Genomic DNA, 22,974 nt, shown 5'->3' with positions numbered 1-22,974 from the left:
GGTAAAAGAAACACAGCATAATCTCACTTATCCTCCGTTCACTAATCTGCAAACCCAATTAATTCTCACAAAAATCCTGACAATCTCCCCTCACTTATCTGCAAAACTTTCCACTGACTTTAATGGGCTTTGGATCAGACTCATAATGAACTGGGATTTAGCAACCTTGGAGGCTGCTTTTTCTTCCATGCACTTCCTAAATAGCTAAACTGTACAGGGGCAATGCAGACCCAGGTTTTAGACAGCTGACACCAGAAGTAGAACATTCTAGCTGTTTGACATTGATCAGACTGAGCCCAAGCATGACTATGTTCAGATCTAAATGAGACACAGATCTTTTGAATTCCGATGAAGTACATGAGAGCGCCCTTATACAACTGTTATGGTGTGCAACTGTAACTATGATTTCACTTGATTCTGCCGCAGTGCAGGGGGAGGGATTAGACGATCTCCTGAGGTCCCTTACAGCCCTACATTTCTGATTCTACAGCAAATTGCAGTACTTATTCTGTTGTCATATTATCATAATTAATACTAAATCACTATTATCAAAATAAGTGATCAGAGTACATTTAGTGATCAGGTTTTTAATGTATTTGTTCAGTTAATCACTAATTTGCAAAATTCAGTAACTCACAATGAGTTCCTTGATCCTGAGTATGAATTAGCAAGATTCTGATTTTGTTTTGAGATTTTACAGACTGTTTCTAAGAACAAGCATTGCATATCTGAGTTAATAAGGGCAATAAATTGATATGCTTGTGAACCAAATACCTGCAAAATCCCAGACATTTAATATCAAATCTTTCTTCACTTTGCCTTTCAGTGGAACTGGCCAGTCCTTTACATCTATGCCTATTGTAGACTTCTGCGTCCCCAAATCTGATCGCTTGCATTTCATTAGTTGTTGTAACAATGTAGTTTTACCACTACCAGTATTTCCCACAATCATGAGTTTCATTCTGTTATAAGGGACAGCCTTCTTTAGCCGCTGTTGAAGAAACCTGGCATGAAACATAGTTGATAAGTGTATAATAAAGATACACACCAAAAGAAGTCCAGGCAAACCAAGATCATTCCAACCACTTTTCAAATTATTTATATGAAAAACTTTTATTTTATATTGCATTTAATATTTTTGACAGTGTATGTGTTCATCTGATTTTTAAAAAATGTTTAATGCAGACTAAATATTTTGTGTGTTTTGAACAATTGATGCAAAACATGCTGAGTGACATATTGTAACATATTAAAGATGTACTAAGCAAGCAATAAATACCTTTGTTTACATGAGTCACATGCTTTTATGGAGGTATCATCAACTCCAAGTGGTACTATAAAATTTTCATATGGTTATGAGCCACATTTTTCTTGAGAAACAAAAGTTTACCAGAGTCACAGCTGAATCAAAGATCATGTGGGAAATCGGTTGTTACCTTTAAAGGGGCATATTGTGAAATACACCATGGGTGATATGGTAACAAAGATATATGAAAAAGAGACAAGAACAATAATAGGGAAACAAACCTTATAATGTCTCTGGTTTTGCATCCAACATGTTTGAAATCTAAATTAAGATGTAGTCCATCCAAAGGAAGATCCCAGACTTTGGACAACCTTCCCATTTCATCTGGAAAGGATCTCAGGTCAGGATTATAACTTACATCCAGAGATGTCATATTTTCAAGGAAGCCAATCTGAGGAGGAATCTGGATAGAGAAAAGTTAAACATTTATTAAAGTGAGCATTTATTTGTCTGTGTATGATGATACATATCTCAAGCAAACATCTAAAAAGACCAAACACAATTTCCACTCTTTTCTTCCAGTTACTATTGTTAGGATCTAAACTTTTTTCAACACACATGCCTAATATCTCTGATGGGAGAAAAAAGTAACTCTTAAAGAACTAATTTTATACACTTTTTACAAAGCATTTCTGTCTTTAATGTATGGTAAGAAATACTGTTCTTACTATACATTAAAGCCAGAAAAGCTTAAGAGAAGATAGTCATATTCTTTTCAAAGACAATATACAGTTCTAATTACATGCTACTTTACTACTAGGATCTTCAATCATAAAAAGTAGTGCCCAAAAAGAAGGACCACACTTAAGCTAGAGTTGATCTGAAAACCAAGTCATAATTTTAAAAAGATCATAGGTAAATATGAAAAGTGGTTTGATGTTTTTTCACATCTAAAAGTTCATACTTTACCTCCTTTAACTTGTTATGGGATAGGTGTAGCTTTTCTAGCCTAGACCATGTATATGCTTTTTCATTCAAGTCTAAGATGCTTATTTGATTGTAGTTAAACAAAAGCTCCCTTAAGTTTAAGGATTTCCAGTGCATAGGCCCAGGTAGGTTTATGATTTTATTGTCACTTAAGTCTACGGATCGCAAACTAAGAAAATAAAGGGAAAAAATTAGCAGAGAAAATAAATAAAATGGATAGTCGCTGTAACTATACTAATCTATTATAAACAAACAAAGGGGTTATATAGTAGAACAAAGATTTCTGTTGGGAATTTAGATAGGAAGATAGAAAATTATTGATGCCATGAGGCCAATCTCAGCAATATTCTTAAAAGAAGTAAGGCAGAAAGCAACAATAATTATATGAGACGATACTGCAAATAGGTTGCAGATATGCCCTCAGTCACACCCGTGTAACTCGAATAAAATCAGTAGAGTTATTCCAGGTTTTTACCCATGTATCAGAGCAGAATTTGGCCAATGGTCCTAGGTTCAAGTGACTTAACAATAATGGCATGTTTACTAAATAAATGCATTTAAAACATCCATTTCAATATAATATCAGAAGAATGTATTTATTTAAAAAAGTGTTTTATGATAGTCAAATAAAAAGGCACTAAATGTTTCTCTAAATGTTCTTGCATGTATGTACTGGAGGACTACATGTTGAAGAAACATGCATTATATGCTTTTATTTCTATGTGCAATCTACTAAACAAATGCAGCTATGTTTATTTCAATGTCAAGAATGAACTATGCAAGAAATTCATGGACCTCCTTTCTGACTAGTCTGGGCTGGGAGAAATTAAGCTTGAGAGCTGCATCTCCTTCAATATGTATATTAAGTTTGCTACAGCAATGTTAAATTTTAGCACTTTGTGCCAAGTGTGTCAGTCTGGCCATTCTTCAACTGCAATCACTTTAATACTACGAATGTGTCGAACACTCAGTCCAGATTTGAATAATACCCAGATCCATGAGGCTGGTTTTTAAAATATGTTAACTGTTTTAAAAATGGCCTAGCAACATCTCTCTCTGCTCAGTATTATTCACACACTTGCTCCTTCCCACTGCCACTCCCACTCCTTTCCACCACCTTTCCAAGCTCCAGAGAGGTTTACTCGCCCCACTCCATCCTGCTATCCTCCCAGCCTCATCACTACTCTCAAACCCACTTTTTCCTGTTACCTCTTAGGCACCAGTACTGCTCCTCCACTCATTCCTCACATGGCAGCTCCTTCTTGCCACTTCTCCTGGTACTAGCACTGTAGCTCTACCCCCTCTCTCATTCAATATCTCTGTGGCCCCCTCCTGTCACTCCTTCCAGTGTCCACTACTGGTTACATATTGACTCCAGCTACTTCTGTAGAAAAGTGGAATCATCACATTCCTAGTTTTCACATGAATGATGCTTTGAAGGAACAGGATAAATTTGTCACAAATGCAGCTCTAGCACAATTCAACTTCGGGGGCACATGCAGTGTTATTCTTTGGGAAGGACTTTATTGTATAATATTTGGGAAGAGAGCTACTGGACTCAGTTGCCTTGTGCAAAAAGATGAATTTGCAAGACTTTATGAAAGCAGAAATTGCCAAAATCTTTTTTACTTTCTTTGCACCAGAAAAAAAAAACCAAATTGGTTCTGGCTCTGGAGGCAAAATGGGCAGCTTCAGCATTCCTAAAAACATTTTTTTTTGCTAAAAGAGAGGCTCATAGGTTGGGACTATCTAGGGGATTCAGGCTTTCTGCAATTACTGAAGAAAAAGTGGCCTACTCTGGCTTGAATTAATGACAACTGTGTCTCAGATTTAGCCTTTTTAGGATGACTTGCTGAAATCTTTGAGTAGAAACATGCTTAATTTTCTGCTTAACAATGGCCATTCCACTAGGTTTTCCTTCACAGGGGACAGAACACTGGCCTTAACAAATGAAATAACTTACTGTGGAAGAAGAAGAATTGCTTCTGGAATATTAACAAAATGATTTTGTGATAAGTTTAAATTTGTTATGCTAGATGACAAGTCAGATATGGTATCTAAAACAGAAAAGAAATTGAATTATTTCCTCTAGCCATCATTTTTCAACACTGTTTAACTTAGTTTATAAAGTTGTCATTTTCTAAAATTAGAGATAGATTGTGAGGCTAGTTTCCAAACACTGGTATCTGATTCTATGTTCTGACACTCAAATTGGCACTTAGAAGAGTAAATAACCATTTTAAACACCCAAGTGTTGATCTGAGCTCCCAAAGGCAGGATTTGGATTTCTCTTTTCAGGAACTCTCAGTTGAAAACTGAGCTCCCAATTTGAAGAGCGTAGAGCAGAAGTAAAATATCTGTTTTGTCCAAATATTTCTACAAAAAGTTTTTACTTTTATTAGACTCTATGATATTTAATTTCATATTGTTATCCAATATTGAAATAGTCTTATTTATATTTTGCTGTGTTACAAATACCATATATGTTTCTATCATTCTACCAATATAGTAAAACCCCGTATGTATATAAAAGAATGCTTAAAAGCTTCATTTACTCCAGACATAACAGCTCCCTTCTAAAAGACTGAGAAACCGGATTACAATCATGTGCAAAATAAAAAATTCCGTATGTTGGACAGACAAGTAAGAAATTCTAATAATAATTTAAGAGCTTTTATAAATTCATTAGGACAGGTGATTCATTTATTAAGTTTTCTCAAATTAATTATTAATTTTTTGTATAAAACGTGTTAAGTCATTGAATTATACCCTGCATTGCTTAGTTAGAAGATAGTACTAGTGGAAACCTATGCAGACACTTAAAGGCTAGCTCTCATCTCACTTAAACTCATGCAAGTTTAAAAAAAATGGCATTAGATTGGTGTAAAATTGGCATGAGAAAAGAATCAGGTTCAAGTCAATATTTATCAACTGTTACTACACCACAGTATTTGAGATGCAACAGTTATTTCCTATGACTAGCATAGAGAAATAGTATTGCATAAGTAATAAATGTTGTGGAAAACTATGGCTAAGGGATATAGTGTGGTAACTGTTGATAAATATTTAGGAGGCTAATACTGTATATTAAACCTTGCTGTTTTTCAAACAGTCTTTACATTAACTGTTCTGCTTTGTCTTGTCCCTATCTGGACTACAACATGTACCATCTAAAACTTCTCTCATGCTTTAAAAAAAAAAAAAAAAAAAAAAAAAGTAAAAAGTAACTACTAGGATACTTACCAAGCAAATTCATCCTGGCACTGAATATCTCCAATTTTGTGCACTCCTTGAGAAAATTAACAGCCAGGGATGAAATATTGTTCTTACTAATGTTTAAAACTTTCAGTTCCTTCAAGCATATAGGAGAACATATACCTGAAATTTTGTTTCTAAGGTAAAGGAAAACGAATATTACAAAACTACTTGCTAAAAAAATGGAAAGTTACAGTATGGGCCTGATTTTGCTGTTCTTACTCATGTGAACAGAAATTGAAAACAGTTTTACCTGAATTAGGACTGATGGATCAGGATTGATATTGGTCCACAACACCAATGCATATGACAATGTGAATACCACAGTGATCAATATGAACACCATATTTACTCATAACTCAAATGTTAGAATGTACAATAAAATGTCATTTTCTGATTACACACTAATGTCCAATCCTTCAAGCACATGTGTGATTAACTTTAAGGAAGGGTATGTCTACAACACAAATAAAAACCCATTCAGGCTCAGGCTGCCTGAGCTATGGGACACTCCCACCTCACAGGGTGCTAGAGTCCAGGCTCCAACCCAAGCCTGAATGTCTACATTGCAATTAAACTGCCTTTTAGCCTAAGCTCTGCGAGCCCAAGTCACCTGGCACGGGTCAGCTGTGGGTGTCTAACTGAAGTACAGACATACCCAATGTGAGCAGTTCCATTGACCTAACGTGTGTTTGCAGGATTGCAACCTAAAGGCACCTGTCAATTTAAAGGAAATAGGTAATCAAGTTCCACAGGACATGGATAGACAAGGAGAATATAGACAGTTCTAAGATTAATATGTGATGTTACAATGCATGTATTCTAGAAGAATGAACAAGGGAAACAGAGAGACAGTTAAGGATTTTCAGTGTGAAATATAAACTAATATGTTACAGATATTTGGGAATGAGAGGAATAGCAAAATCCTCTCCACAATGGTGGCCTTAGAGATACAAACTCATCTAATGAAAAATAATAAAAATTGAAGAAAAGGATGCAATGGAAATCTGGATTCTGCATTCTCCTTGCTTTTGTGAATTTAATTCAAGCCATTAAAATTTATTTATTTATTTTTTGCTATCTTTTTTCTTGGGAAGAAAAAGATAAATTTTCATTTATATCAAAAGAAAGTATTGGAAATGTATGACAATTCTGTAAATGGTAGATATTATCAATAATACTGTCTCCTCTGGATGAGATACTGGCATTGTCTATATTATTTCAAATCAGTAACAAAGATAATAAAGTCTCAAAAATATTTATTTTCTGTACTTCTAAAATTTAAAAAATAGCCACACTCAAGAAATCAAATATAGTGAATCACTCATTAAACCATCCTTAACTGAGACTCTTACATGCTAAGATACCACCAAAAATAATTCTCATGATCAGCACAATAGCTAAATAACAAACAACACAGAAGATCCTGCTGATATACAATTCAACACATAGGCAAAATGATTAACATAACATCTTCTTCCAGCATACTACTAAATCGACGTTAATTCATACCAATGTATATAGACATCCTAATGTACCTCTTTATTGTATAACAATCATTTTAATCATTAATAGTCATTATTAATCATTATTAATAATTAATAGTAATCATTTTACTAATTTTGATAACAATTACTATAACACATTTTTATACAGAAAATAATTTATATTCAATTACATTGATTATACTGGATGAAATAAATTGATTATTTCCTGCAATTTCTGTTAAACAGTAATCAAATAAATTGGTACTATTCTTACCCTTCTAGCATTAGCTTTTCCAGGTTTTCTGCAACATCAGCAAGAAATTTAGGAATGTCTGACAGTTGATTGTATGATAGATTAAGCTGCTTTAGAGTTGGGCATTTGGTATGTTGATCCAAAGCTAAGGAAGGGCCAATGTCATTCCGAGAGATATCAAGGTTTGCAATAGAATTCATTTTCAGTAAATAAATAGGAAAAGATGCAAACCGGTTACTGTGCAAATCCAAATAAGTCAAACATTTCAAAGTCTGGAAAAAAAAGGAGAATTTATTTTTATGAAGTACAACATAAAGATATGAATTTCTAACTTTTTAAACTAAATTAATATTTTAGGCAATTACTTCATATTTATTTTATTTATCCTATCAAGTAAATGAGAGAAAATGGTCATTGTTGTAATGTACTATATAATATTATATCACAAAATAAAGAGGATGTGCAGGCATGCTGTAATAAAACTAACTAGTACAATTACACAAAGCCGTTAGTATATAAGTAGTGTATGCAGTTCTGATTTCCATGTATGTAATGCAACCATGTAATTATCTGTAAGATATACTGCAGAAGATCAGTTTGGGAAGTAAGTATCACACAGAAACTCCCTGAACATGTCTGCACAACTAACTGGCTAATTGCACATTCGATTACTGCATGAAAATTGTACATATGCAAATTATGTGTGTGAATGTACACATGTAGGCACAATTATGGCAGTCTGGTCTTTGATCTTAAAATAACTGATAATTTATTGCAGGTAACATTTTCTTGCATTATGTAAAATGACATAAAATTACTTCACACAGTTGTTCTGGAATGCTTGTGAGTGCATTTTGGTGCAGCTCCAATTTCTCAAGACGTTCCAAGTGACTAGTTAAGCAGCAATTCTGACTGATGGCATCTATATTCTCCAGCTCATTTGATGAAAGATCTAGTGACTTAATATATTCTCTCTCAGGGACCAATGAAGACAAACTTTCTGATCGTCTTAAATGTGATCGGAATTTTGAGATCACCTCTATTAAAACAAAAACATATGCATTCACCTTCACTGGTAAAACATACAACAATTTAATAACACAATTTCATTTATCTCTCAATTATAATTCACAAAATTTGAGGTCTAACTCTGTATCCAATAGAGGCAATGACTGTTTAGATATTGGCTTAAAATGAAGCCAATGAGAACTTCTGTTAAGAAGCTGTAATTCAAATTCCCATACTGTTCTATAGGGAGTGTTCTGCATAATAGAAATGGCTTTAAAATGTTTCTAAGGGCAGTCATGAATGTACATTATTACACAAAAATCTTATAGAAATTCTTTGTAAAGCTGAAGACAAGTGTTTCACTTTATAAGCAACATTTGTACAGTTTTATTAATGTTTAAAGAATTACAAGTAGTTTTTCTAAATAATATTTTTAGAAAACTTACTCTTACTTCTTCAGACTTTAATAAAACAGTACCAGTGTTGCTTATATGGTTTACCGCAATTGAAACCTTCAACTGATTACACTTATCCATAAAACATGTTAAACTGGAAAACCTATTATGTATTTCTACAGCTTACTTACTGGGAGATTCATCTGAAGACGACAATTTTCTTCTTTGCTTCACTAATGATTCATAATCTGAACCAGGTCCCTGGTAAATCCCAAAACAGAACAAAAAACAACAGGTATGAATATTTTTACATCTCTAAAAAATGTATGAATTCAGTTAACTTTTTATAGCAATCTGAAACCAATCCATGTAGTAACGCAAAAGAGGTGTAATTTTTAAACTTATCTACTATTTTTTAAGAACTGCCAACTTGTAATACAAAACAAAAATAGGTATCAAGTATAATGAAATTTACAGGCTATTTTTCTTTGGCAACATAAAAACGACAATTAGCTTTAAAAGTATTAGGACCCAAACCTCAAGTTTAAATAGTTCTCGTTACATCAGAATGGCTTATTTGTACTGTTTGCCATAGGCAGTTCATAAACATTTGCTGAAATAAAATGCTATCTATCTGTGACAGCATTTTATTTAGATGGGAGCAGTCATCACACAGTTATGGAATATTTTATAAGGTACTAAATGGTGTACTGGTGACAACTGGTCATTTCCTGATACCTTATCATTAATAGTTTTTCATTAGGCAACACATGATGGATTTAGGGAGATTTATAGTGAATAAATTACTTGTCTTACCAGAGAATTGTAATGTCTTTGCAAAGTAGGAGAATATCTTTGTAAGGGTGTGTCTCTATATGAGGCAGCAACTGGAATGGACTTGGATTTCTTTTTCATCAGAAATGAACCTTCACTCCCTATTACAAAGTGATCACATAGGATAACAGAATATTCAGCCAAATAATACACATATCGACATTTTTCTGTATGAGCTCATTCTAGCAAATGTATTGATAGAAAATAAATTAACAAGTGGATAACCTAAAAACAATGTTTTTGTGTTTTGAAGACACATATATTTACCCACCACTGTTTTCCAATACATCATAACAAAGGCTTATATAAATATATCCTAAAGTGTTCTACCTTAAAACAAATAAATTGGGGGTATATACTTTATTATTTATTACTTTATGGTCCAATAGTTGCTAAAATGCTTTAAATTGAATTTACATCCCAAATTCTAGATGGACATTGTTAAGAGAAGACAAAATGGCTAGAGTATATGTACCTTCACTATCAATATCATCACTCAAGCAAAAACCACTGTCTACTAATGGCTCAGGCATGAACATGCAATCATCACTTATATCCAGTGCATTTTCAGAGAAGATTACATCAGAACTGGATCTTGATCTGTCCTCTGAAAAACTCTTCATTTGGTATCTGAGCACCATTCTTGCCAATGCAGAACCTGCATCTAAGACATGTAAGAAACCAATAAAGTGCATGTTCTTCAGTAAATTCATGAAGATTAAAAATTTATATTAAAGACTTGATTTTTTATTTTTAAAGTTTAGGGGCCATTTCAGAACCAACAGAGCTATGCTGATTTTCACTACCTACAGAACAGGCTCTATAACACTGTACTTCAATTTTAAAACTCTTTCTAAAGGTTTGTAAAATATCATTAGGAGGGGTTATCATATTTTAATACAACAAATTCTACAAACACTTACTTGTTTGTTTTCTTATAGGAGTAAGTTTATTTGGGAACAAAGGGCTGAGCCAGGAAGGTTCAATTCTCCCAATACAAAATCCTCCAAGACATATACTGCTGTTAGCTACATCCAAGCTAAGCTTCCTCAAGAGCAAGCTGATGATTTGGCTATCTCCTTTCTTTATGCTGACTGTTAAAGCATTCCGAACATCCTGCTCTCGAGCACCACTATTTAATAGCAGTTCCACCAGTTTAGGATTGCTTCCTTTCTCACAAACCTATTGCAGAAGAAATTAATAAAACATGTGTAAAGCAGTAGCTCAGATTTTAACAAAAGAGTTGTTGCAACTGCTACTTCACCATATTCTCAATATAGTGTCCCCCCATGAACTATACCACAGAATTTCCTAAACATCAAGGCTGAGATTTTCAAAGCTGCCTCACGGAGTGGGCCCACTGATCAAGTCCCCTAGGCTACTTTCGCCCACAGGCGTAATAGACACCTCCAAAACATGTGGCAAATGTCGTATATTTTGGCATAAGTACACACAAGTGGTTGGTTACTCCAATGAAAATGGTGGATAATTTGTGATTTGCCTGCTGCAATCTGATGTCAACAACGTGATGGTTCTTGGGGTACCCAGGATCGTGAGCCCTTTTTCACTCCTGTGCTCTCCAAGGAGAGGAAGACTTGCTTGTACTTAACTGACTGTCAGCTCCCAGACACCTCTAGTCAGTTAACCACACAACCAATCTCCTCTGGGCTATGCCAGCCCTTACTTTGCCTTGCAGGTTAATGCTAGGTGTGCCCTAGTCCCCAAGCAGCTTTGAAACATTCCCCCACAGGATGCTCAGAACACTGCAGGATTAATCTTGCTCATGCAGGCATGCACACACAAATTAAAATCAACCAAAAAAAGTGACATATTTCAAACCAATGCAAAGATCTATATAACCAATGCAAAGATCTATATTTTCATGAACCTACCTGATAGATTAAAGAGCTCAACTCTGTCTTCTTATTAACATCAGCTCCCAGTAAAAGTAAACATTCAGCCATAATGCTATTGTACTCAGCACATGCCTTCTCCAGCATCATGTTTTTTAAATCATCGCTGTTGGCTATTTTAGCGAAGCATTTACAGCACAATCTTTGAAACTGAATGGGAGAACAAATAATTGAAATGAAGGTAGCAAACATCAGAACATTTCAGAACATGTGGTGTGATAGAAAGAGGATACCTGCTGGTCTCTTTGTTCAGTGAAACACATGGACATCTGATAAAAAATGACTGTGTCAAATGATTCATGTATCAGCAGCTTTGCAAAACAAGGTGACAAGTCAAGGATTGTCAAGATCGTGTGAAATCCCTACAAACATAACAAAATGATGTGATCAACAAAAAAATGGACATTTAAAAAACATCACTGGAAAAATAAAGCTGATGACAAACAGGGAAAGCTTCACATCCACAGGATCCATACCAAAAATATTGAACTCACTGCCTGATAAAATGAGTACCACCTTCACCATGTTCAAAACTATGTGCAAAACCCACCTGTTCAATAAACTTTCCCACAATAACCTTCTCAAATACAACAGCTTCCACACATATATATTTAAAAAAAAAATCTCAACAACAACATTAAACTTGTTGTTGCTGACAGAGCTGGAAGACACGTATTTTTGTGTTTATTTTTCATAAAAGGTGCTCTGACACAATGATGGGTACATTATAAAATGATGATTGACAGAAAGATTGTTATCAGGGGATATCTATTCTAGTTTTGCAGTCCATATAGGTTCAGGTAAACACCCATATTTATGGGTACATATTCTGAACTGAATTCATGTTTTCTAAGACAGCAGTCACTATAGGAACTTCAACAGTTCAATTTAATTTTAAGTGTTCACTTGCTCAGCTCTATAGTAATTATATCATTATTATTTATATTACCGTAGTGACTAGGAGCCCTAGTCATGAACCATGACCCCATTTTGTTAGGTGCTGTACAAACAAAAAATCAGACACAGATATTTCAAATTTATATATCAAATAAAGCTTTTAAAATAAACCTGCCCATTTTTTTATTCATTCTCATCTTTACACTCAAATATATCACATACGTGTATCTGTATTTCAACGACCTCCTTAAATCGTCGTAAAGTAGAAACCAGAACTGTTGCCAGCACATGCATAGTTGCAATACACAAACTCTTTCTTGTAATCAAAGATACTAGAAGACTCAAACCTAAGCATTGTATTTCTAGAAAAAAAGAATATTAATGTTAATTAGTGGTTTAGAATTAAAGAGACAAATTTAGTATTTTATATTTCTAATATGATGTAAAGATATACAGGCTATTACGAGATTCATATTTAAGCCACAAAACATCTTCCTGTATAGTACCTTGATCATCTGGATACATCTGTAGCGTGTGAAGTACAGTGTCTGTAGCTCCTTGTTGGGATAACATTTGGGGTGCACCAGAACATTCTGCTACAGAATAAAGTATTTTTAATCCACATTTCTGAATGCCAGGATTCCCAATAAACTAAAAGAGAAATAAATACAAAATAAGGTCAGATTTTTTTCTCTGCTACTCAGTGTGATAAGGAAAGTTGCTTGTGATTTTTTTTCTCAAAAGGTGTCAAATTATAGCTGATGTGACAGTAATCATTACAATTAAATTTTAATAAACCTTTCCGTTATAACCCTCTGTTTCAGCTTTCAAAACTTTCCACAAAACAAAAACTATTTAGTCATTTTTATTATAAAGAAAATAAAAAAAAAAAAAAAAAAAAAAGAGCACACTTTCCCCATTGTCCAGAAAAACAGAACAAAAAACAAGCCTCTGTGAAACATAAGACAAATGACTCAAAAACATGGGAGGCTGTTGAAAGGCTCAAAATGGCTCAGAAACATGGGAGGCTTTTAATAATCCAAAGGTCAGCATCATCTGGGTTATTTGACATGAAGGAAGACATGCCTGGGGGCTAAGCCTAAGACGTACACGAGACTTGAAACATATCTAACCTTTATTTCAGTTATGCAACAACCGTTTAGCTCAGGGGTTCCCAACCGTTTTGGCTCGAGGGCCACAGATGTCATTTTTACAACCCTGAAGGGCCACTAGTCTCTACCAGCAGCCCCCACCCCCTCATTGCAGATCTCCCATCCCCCTGGCTGCAGCAGGGAAACTGTCTGCATCCTGTAGCCCCATGCACTCCACCTGGGTCCCTAGGCAGTGGTTTCCTTCTGCAGCCAGGGGGACAGGAAATCAGTGCTCCCTTCCCCAGGCTCCAGCAGGGACCCCAGCACCTAGGGACCCAGGCACAGTGCTTTGCTGTCTGCTGGAGCCCAGGGAGGGGAGCGCTGATCTCTCCTCCCTCTGGCTCCAGCAGGGATCCCAGTGCCTATGAACCCAGGCAGAGCACTTTGCCGTGCTCCCTGCTACAGCCAAGAGGAGAGGAGCACTGATCTCCCATCCCATTGGCTGCAGCAAGGAGCCTGCACTGGTCTTGTAGCCCCTCGGGAACATGCTCCGCCTGGGTCCCTAAGCAGCAGCTCCCTTCTGCAGCTAGTGGGGAGTGGCGGGCCACTTTGAAAGACCCTAGGGGCTACTTTTGGGCCATGGGTTGGGAACCACTGGTTTAGCTTATTTGGGGCAATTCTTCCCTGTTTCCTTTATTTACATTTCTAGCCTGAAGATAAAATTCCAGCCAGTTGTCCTGCTGCAGGGCTTCTCAACATGTGGGTCATGATCCCCTGGGAAGTCACAAGCTGATCTCAAAGGGATGATGACCATTCTCCCTCTTTCTCCCTTTCTGATCCTTTCTTTAAAAAACTACACGTTTAGCCCTTCTAGTGTTGGGAGAGCCCTAAGAACGTGAATCAAGCGCAAACTGATGCAGTGAGGCCTGCCTGATTCTGCTATAGTTCTAAGATAGTGTTTCTCAACCAGTGGGTTGTGACCCCCATAGAAGTCACAAAAAGCAATAAGGGGGTTCACAAAGTGTTGAAAATTGTATTAGTTTAAAGCAAAGAAAAATCATATTTCCCACTCCCTGCACATCCTTACCCTTCAAGGTCAAGTATTCTTACTCAACACCTCGAAACATAGACAATAAATTACATTGTTAGCATTGATACATTGTTTATTGTGACTACTTTTATAATAAATATAATGGGGTTATGAAAATTTTGACTTCCACTAAGGAGTCACCAACCTGAAAAGGTTGAGAAACACTGCTCTCAGAGATGTCTGAACTGCCTCATTCATCTCAATCAAGGCCATATGGATTGCATGGACCGTGGGATTTGGCATTTTTCCAATGTGCCATAGAATTCAGCATTTTTGCCATAGAACTACTATTTTGCTGCAGCCAGGGCCCAACATTTTGTTTTCTGTCTCCCTATCCTGCTGGAACCTGGTTGCAGGTGCCTCTTGCTTTCCAGGTTTCTTCCCAAGAGGTTGCAACCATCCTGCTCTTCCCAGTGGATAGAGGGTAAAGCAGTGCTAGGCAGTTCTATTTGGTATGGAATAGGTTGAGAAACACTGCTCTATTGCAAAAACAACGAGAGTCCTGTAGCACTTTAAAGACTAACAAATTTCTGCAGGCATAAGCTTTCATCAGACGAAGTGGGTTGCAGTCCACGAAAGCTTATGCCTGCAGAAATTTGTTAGTCTTTAAAGTGCTACAGGACTCTCGTTTTTGCTGTATACAGACTAACACGGCTACCCCTCCGGAACTGTTCTATTGGAATCCAAGAAATCTGTATTCATATTTACAAGTTTTAGGTAAATCACAAAGAGAATAGTTTCAGTTTTTTCTGTGCAAATTACATTTTAGCGTATGCAGGACATTCATGGATCATGTTTAAAAATAGTCTGTAATGTATAAAATATCATCTACATCATAAACAATTGCAAATGAACTTAATGTTTAAGAAACATTAAATTTTCTAATGAATATCCACTAGAATTACTGCATGAAAGATGAACTTCTCTGGCATATTCCAGAATGAATTTAGAGCAAGAAAAAAACATTAATGCAGATGAACATGTGTATGAGAGGTCATCTAAGGTAGAGTTTATCAAATCAACAAGAACATGATTTCATTGCATTCAAAGTTATAAATAAGTCATCAATTGGAACTGTAAAATACCAAGCAAATTTATTAGGAGAAAGAAAGACTTTAACCATACCCTGTTCAAAGCATCAAGCACTAGTGTGTGAGTCCCCTCCAATAAACACTGGTTTTTAATTACTTTTAAAGTAAGCATCAAGTCAGCATCTCCCACAGCTCCCGAAGAACCATTCTGCCATTCTTTCATGGCACCTGTAACACACGGAAATACACTTTTCCAGGGAAACAGATTTCACATTTTCTTTGTAAAACCAATACTGCAACTCAACTGATGCAAAGTTATTTACAAACAACTCATGAGACCTGTGTGATGGGGTGTACTCCCCACACTGACCCTAAGAGGGTAAATTAGGCCCAATTAACCTATAGGCTGCACCCTGGAGGAGAAGCCAGGAAGCAGGGGTTGATTAAATGAGGCTCAGCTGGACTGGAACAAGGGAATGCCTGTATAAAACCAGAAGCTGAGAGCAAAAGGGGGCTGTAGGGAGGTAGTCTGCAGTCACCCCTAGGAGAAGGGAGGTGTGTCTGAGGCTAGAAGCAAGAAGTTTACAGTTACCCCCTTGGGGGCGGGAGTGTGGCTTGGCAAGCTCAGAGAAGAGGAAAGCCAGAAAAGTAGGCAAGGCTCAGGGGAAAGTGCTGTGAGGTATGGGGTAGGTGAAACTTTAGCTGCTGATGAGAGGGCCTCTGAGCTGAGTCCTGGAGTAGAGGGTGTGCCCGTGTTCCCCTACCAGCTGCTGATGAAGTGGCACTGGCAGGACAATGAACAGGAAGACTGCCTGGGTCTATATGTCAAGACTTTGATACATGTTGTCCCCCACCTCCTTCCAGGGTATGGTGACCTGGCCGGGGGCTGAGTCATGAAGAGGAAGCTGTGGTTCTTAGAGTGAGAAGGGATTGCAGGGCAAGGGGATGATGGGAGAGACACCACCCCAGAAGTGTGCAACAGCTAGCCAGAGCTAATCTCCAGGATGGCCAGGAGGAGGCGCCAGCAGCAGTGAGTGCACCCCATGGCAGCCTACTTCTGCTTTCCCACTGTTTTCACACTCCTGTAATGTCACTGACTGGAGTTATTGAAAGCCCCTGGTATCAGAACTCTGTTTCCCCATATTGTTGCTTATTATGAAATGAATACTCACTCCAAAGAATTTTGGTCGCAACAAATTGGTTTTTTTTTTTTTGCATGTGAACTTGTATGTGATGTTAATCATTCATTAACTGAATCCCAATTAACCTCAAACCTAATAAAATCAGATGTGGTACAGAGAGATCATGTTCTTTTTTGTGAGTGGGGGATGAAGTCTAATCATACAGACAACCCTGTAGGGCACCAGCCAGTAGTAGATTCAAGAGAAATAAAAAAGTCAACTTTGTTTTTCACTTTCAGTTCAAAATCTAGCAAGAAATTAATTACTTAATAGAGCTCTCTGTTTCTCAGAGTCCATACTAATCTACTTTAAAATGTCTACGATTTTCTTGGAAAAAAAACACTTAAAAGCAATTTTAGACTACTAGATCATCTTTTGGCCGTAGATTAGAAGTCAAATTATATCCACAGATATCAATTAAAATTGTGCACACATAAAAGAGCATGGTCCTGTTAGTTTAACATTTTTATACTTATCAGCACTCAGGGCAAAGTGGCACTACAGAAAGTACCTAGAGATTATTTAAAAGATTCTTTAGGATTCAAGAATGTGCTGATTATATTTTCTATAGAAGAATTTAACATTCTTCCTGTGTTAATCTTCAAAAATGCCAACTAGGGGAACATGCAAAGGAAAAAACACTTATTTTTTTGGCTTCATTATGTTGCCTGCAAGATTTTTGCAAAAATAAATAAATAAAATTTCTCCTGCTTGTTTGTTACAGTTGAATATCAAATCTTAATTCTCCTGCTTTTGCTCAAGGACTTACTAAATGAATGGAGAAATAATAAGATTATATCACAAGGGACAAGAAACTGAAATCTGCACTTGTAAGAGAAACCTGCATTTTAGTCAGACTGTTTAAAACTATTTATTTTTGTCAATAGTCATTTAACTAGCATTAACGAGAGTCCTGTAGCACCTGAAGACTAACAAATTTCTGTGGGTATAAGCTTTCGTGGGCTGCAACCCACTTCAGATGCATGAAATGAAAAATCACAGACGAAATCAGTTGCAGCCTACGAAAGCTTATGCCCGCAGAAATTTGTTAGTCTTCAGGTGTTACAGGATTCTCGTTTTTGCTGTATACAGACTAACAGGGCTACCCCTCTGGAACTTAACTAGAACTGCTGACAATCACTTGCAAGAAAAGCTGTCTTCAGAAAGACTCAATTCCCTATCTCTTCAGTTAAGGCTGAGAAAGCTCTCACTCCAGATATTTAGTATTCTAATGTGACTTCCTGAAAAAACAGAGGACAAGACTTAAAATTCTTGATTTTTAAAAAATGCTAAGGTAACAAAACAAAAAATAATCTTTTCTAACCCTGTCCAAGCCTTCTGTTTCTACACAATAAAGAACAAAAGGAACATGCATTTTTCCCCCTTGCAGATTGCCTTTAAGGTGTTTCGTCTTTGGAAAGAATGTCCTAAATCATCTAATTTGGCCTCACAGCTACTTGTTGTAGACAAGAGCTAATACGTTTCTAACCCTGAAGTCACTGCTCCCACTACTCAGTGTCTGAAATCCTATTACTAATATTCTATATGACATTGTACTGAAGTAATAACTCCTGCTAGTACATCCAATTTGAAAGAAAGTTCGTTATTTCAGTCTATCACTAATAGACCATCGTATAATTAAGGTATAAAGTCATGACAATGAATCCATATTCCCTGAGTATGTCAACAGTATGAAGGTAAGCAGCAATGGACCAAATTGATCACTGGTGTAAGTCCATCATTGGAGAAGTAAATAGCATTTCAATGATCAATTTGGCCCAAGATGTTCAATGTCTGCCAAGCTTTTTCTTCTACTTTAGCTATGTTTCTAGCTATTTCAATCAAAGTTCTCCTTTAATTATAGAAATTCAAGTAAAAATTACTTATAAGAAGTTCCACTACAGGATGCACGATTCAATATTTTAAGAAAGATCAGAAAACAGCCTACCTATTTATATTCTCCCATTTGATCTATAATGACAACTATTTTCCTTAGACGACTTACCAGGGATCAGAAAACGCAAAATGACTCGAAGTGCCTCCAGCTGTACAGATGGCACCTTTTTATGTTTCCTCATGGCCTTTATGACTCCTGACGCAACTACTATCACTACATCCAGATGGGGGAAACTGAAAGAGTAAATTAATCATTTACAGAATTTATAAAAATAATGCATTTCTAAACTGTATGTTAGTTTATTTTGGTAAACAGCAGCATGAGAGTCTGCACACAATAATCTTCTCAATTTTAACTAGCAAACAAATTCAGCTATTATAGTTTTCTTTCTTACACTATCTTTATGCTTTTAATCTCTATTTATAATACTAAATATAATTTCCATTCTGGAACATTGTTTTCTATGCAATGCAGACTAGTAACATACAGAGCATGTTACTGTGAAATGTACATTTCATATGTACCACTTTAAAACTTTGGTCTAGATACAAGAAAGGATGTGTCCTCACTCACTCCCTTTGCTCCATAATTTCAATAAACTGTCCATGAACTGACAGAAACCTGCAGAAATGAAAAGAAACAATCTGTCATATCAGCTTTTGATCTATCAAAACTGCCTTTATTAGGATCAAAAGCATACCCTAGCTCAGTCTATTGGCATTCCAAAATGGGTAGCAACAAAGCCTCTAATTAGCTTTTGAAGGCATTTTCTCCTTTATTTTAATGTTTTTCATTACCTTAAGAGTAGTAAAAAATAGCCCCTAAACACATGCTAAGGCTGCTGTCCTTTAGGTTTTCTAAATTTCACTCCTTCGTAGCAATGTTTTCTTTAAAATGTTTCTATTATACACCAATTAGGTAAACAAAAATGCACTTTCTTGCCAATTGAAAGGACTTTATACAATTGCATACGGCTACTTTCATATGTAAATATGGTTGTGCAACACATTATCGTTCATGAGATCAGGAAATGATAAGAGGTAAAAATCAGTGAGATTTATCACTTAATTCCACTGTTTCTAGATAAACAATGGTTCCCAGTTATAGCCGTTTGGAAGAACAGGGCATGCAAATTCATTTATTACATCATGCTAAAATTGAAAATAACATTTCACCACTGTCCATAATTACAATAATTTGCTGTGAAAAGAATTTTTTGCTTTTCAATAAAAGTCTGGTTTAGGCAGAGTGAACTCCATCTCTGATTAAAAATAGAAAAGAGAAAAAATATAGATTAAAAATATATTTAGTTAATGCAAGACTTCCTGATTTAAGACTTGATTTTACATATTTACATATATAAAAATTAGAAAATTATCTTAACTTTTGATTAACTATATATCCATAGCAGCCAAAAGAGAGCTATAGTATTTTAACAAGTACAAAACATCACACACAGATTTTCTTTCCACACTATTTAATATTGTCACCTGCCCTGAAAAGGGAATGGGAAGTGAAAAAAGGAACTGAAAGTTTGTTTCGCTTCATGATAATGAGAGCTGTAGTATACATTTATACTTTCCCAAACCACAGTGATCTTGACAAGAGTCTCCAAGCAACCACCTTTCACATATGTGGAAAAACCTGTTGAGCATGAATTGGACTCCTCAGCCATCTTAAGTCTCATCAATGACTTTCCCCTGGTAGACATCATCCTTGTATCGATGGATAGCCAACGACAATTCATGTGCAACTTGTTGAAATTCTTTAATATTCAAAATCTGAGCTGTTTTGACTGCTTACATAGGATGTTTCATTTCCCTGACTGGATAAGTATAACTCTCAGAATCAAGTTTCCAGTGTGGATACTCATGTTTGAGTTCTAAAATTGTTGTCTACTAATGTTCTCTGTTTCTGACAACTTTCTGAACAATAAATGCATTTGTGAGAATATCTGCAGAAAGCGAGTACAATGGTGGAATGAACACCGTCAAAGGCAATTACTTTAGCAACTGGAATTCGTGTTTGTGGAAGAAAATGTCCAATATTTGCCCAGTTCTACATGGAATTTACTGTGGCTTATGGGCTGCCCATATGGTCCATCAAGTGATGGCATCCTCTGTGCAGTTCAGAGGGTACAAAGAACCCCACAAGGATTCTTTTTATCCCCACTCCTGTGTACAGTTGACCATGTGGCTTATGAAATTCAGAATCTTGGATGGGACCTACACTCTGCAGTAAATTTCACCATAAGTGAAGTAAATAACTGTCAATTATTTAAATATGTTTAAAACCTCCACTGAAACTTCACATGATCCCACCTTTGAAGATGTCACATGACTATAGGTATACATTACCTTCCTTCAAAAATATGATTCAGCATTTTGCAGGCACTTTCAGCCACTTCAAGGGAGTGTGAATGTTTCTTCATTATGTCCAGTGCATTCATGTGTATTCCTTTTGACAGCAGAACCATTCTAATATTTACTACAACATGAGAAAGCATTATGTAAACAAACATTTTTATATTCATTTAGGCTGTGATCCTGAAAACATCTATGCATCTTCCTAACTTTAAGTGTGCAAGTAATCCTATGAAGTCAGACTTCACGTGTTTGAAGTTAAGCATGTGCATAAGACTTTGCAAGATCAACACCTTATTTACAAATTTATATACATACAAACTAGAATGTGATATGGAATAGACTGAAGTAGATTTGTATTTGCACAACTTAGCCCATAAACTTAGAATGTGGCTTGACAAAGCCCTGGCTGGGATGGTTTAGTTGGGGTCGGTCCTGCTTTGAGCAGGGGGTTGCACTAGATGACCTCCTGAGGTCCCTTCCAACCCTAATCTTCTATGACTCTATGATCTCAAAAGTGCCTGAGTACAAATACAGCCAATATTTCCATTTATGCTAAGTCATCATTATCCAATGCAGAATTTATCATTGAGTCTATTTTTTATTTTTATTGTTTCTTAACTTTTATTGTGAATTGTTCTTCAGTGATCATGCAGGAAACCTAGACCTTTCAAAAACCTATAACTATCAAAAGAAAGACTTCAAAAATAAAAAATAAGTATTATTTTCTGCATGGATCCAGAGTCAGATTTCAGTTTTACCCACAAACTCCATTTACTTTAATGGAGTTAATCCATAACTGACATCAGATTCTTCTGATTCAGATTAAATAATGAGTGCATCCTACCTGAAATAACCCTACAGAATGGAATAGTCATGTTTATACCACATAAATCCTGCATTGGTCATCATGACTGTCACTAACTCCTGCCCTTCACAAGCCAGTATGTACATTTCAAACCATTATGTGAATTAACTATACATTGTATTTTTAGATTTCAAGACACTTCTCCCTTATGTATTTTTATGTGGTAAGTACATTATTTTAAAAGGAGAAAAAGCGGAGGGAGAATTAAAAAGGCAAAACTCAAAACTTGGGCAGGGGTTTTTGAAGGAGCCTCAGGGAGTTATGCACCCAGCTCCCATGGAATTTCAATGGGAATTGGGTGCCTCTCTTTTAGGCTCCTTTGAAAAACCCAGTCCTTGTGCAATATTATCACATTTGTTGCAATAAAAATGTATAGCCTAATGTATACATACTGTGTGTATATCTTAGCTATAAAAATCTAAATATATATAATTTTTTGCTCGTGCAACAGTAATACATCTACATGACTTGGGTTTATGTAAAAAAGAGTTATGATGCAACACTATACTACACCATTAAATAGGTAAATAATTGTATTGGGATGGCCTGGAAATCTAATGACAACATAATGCAGTCTCACTTGGGGAATGAGTGCTGGGGTGCCAACTCTAGCTTCACTCTGCCTAGACTGGCAGGGGCATGAGCACCACTAGGACAAGAGCTATGATCTTGGAAACACTTATGTGCCTGATTAATGATCAGTGCGTGAGCAGTTCCAACCCTAACCCTGATGGTATTATGTAACAGTACACTTGTCATATCCTGTAATATTACTGTAATAAATTGTTACTGAAGTTTGAAAGTGAAGACGATGAAATCTATTACTAAATTCCCTTACCATTTTGTTCTGATAAAGTTGCTAAGGCATTAGCAGCTGCCTGAAACACTTCTTTTGCTGTGGAATGCATCAGCATTGCTAGCATCACTTCTCGGTGTATGGGATACCTTTCATAAAATGAAATAAATCACTGCACAATGGCCATATTACAATGATTAGTTTATAATTCTAATATTGTTCCTAAAAATGCACTAAGTGAAATGATTCTTTGTAGATTATAATACCAGACTATTAAGGTTTTGCCATAGCAAGTTATAAAGAAAGCCCTTTAAATAGTTGCAAACTGCAAATATTAGGCCAAATCCCTCTCTCACTGAAATTAATGGGGCTTTGTCTAAAT

The 22,974-nt window shown here is 36.0% G+C and overlaps 1 protein-coding gene across 1 annotated transcript in view; it reads right to left on the bottom strand.

Annotated features, from left to right (window-relative positions):
* Nucleotides 1–22,974, bottom strand: part of LRRK2 (leucine rich repeat kinase 2) — an 87,305-nt gene that overhangs the window by 46,381 nt on the left and 17,950 nt on the right. Inside the window, exons 11-29 of the mRNA XM_067564429.1 lie at nt 22,635–22,741; nt 20,923–21,052; nt 18,674–18,798; nt 15,582–15,715; nt 12,782–12,926; nt 12,498–12,637; nt 11,612–11,740; nt 11,358–11,528; nt 10,389–10,647; nt 9,941–10,129; nt 9,448–9,566; nt 8,823–8,892; nt 8,047–8,267; nt 7,250–7,500; nt 5,477–5,625; nt 4,197–4,290; nt 2,216–2,402; nt 1,528–1,709; nt 775–1,004 (exon numbers count right to left, since the gene is read on the bottom strand). Of these exons, the coding sequence (XP_067420530.1) occupies nt 775–1,004; nt 1,528–1,709; nt 2,216–2,402; nt 4,197–4,290; nt 5,477–5,625; nt 7,250–7,500; nt 8,047–8,267; nt 8,823–8,892; nt 9,448–9,566; nt 9,941–10,129; nt 10,389–10,647; nt 11,358–11,528; nt 11,612–11,740; nt 12,498–12,637; nt 12,782–12,926; nt 15,582–15,715; nt 18,674–18,798; nt 20,923–21,052; nt 22,635–22,741 (3,032 nt within the window). The remainder of the gene's footprint in view (nt 1–774; nt 1,005–1,527; nt 1,710–2,215; nt 2,403–4,196; nt 4,291–5,476; nt 5,626–7,249; nt 7,501–8,046; nt 8,268–8,822; nt 8,893–9,447; nt 9,567–9,940; nt 10,130–10,388; nt 10,648–11,357; nt 11,529–11,611; nt 11,741–12,497; nt 12,638–12,781; nt 12,927–15,581; nt 15,716–18,673; nt 18,799–20,922; nt 21,053–22,634; nt 22,742–22,974) is intronic.

This window comes from Emydura macquarii, unplaced genomic scaffold, assembly GCF_026122565.2.
Source record: "Emydura macquarii macquarii isolate MOO-44397 ecotype Brisbane River unplaced genomic scaffold, CSIRO-AGI_Emac_v2 contig_2636, whole genome shotgun sequence".
NCBI lineage: Eukaryota > Metazoa > Chordata > Testudines > Chelidae > Emydura > Emydura macquarii.
The sequence above is the reverse complement of the archived record's forward strand: the minus strand, read 5'-3'. Positions and strand labels throughout refer to the sequence as shown.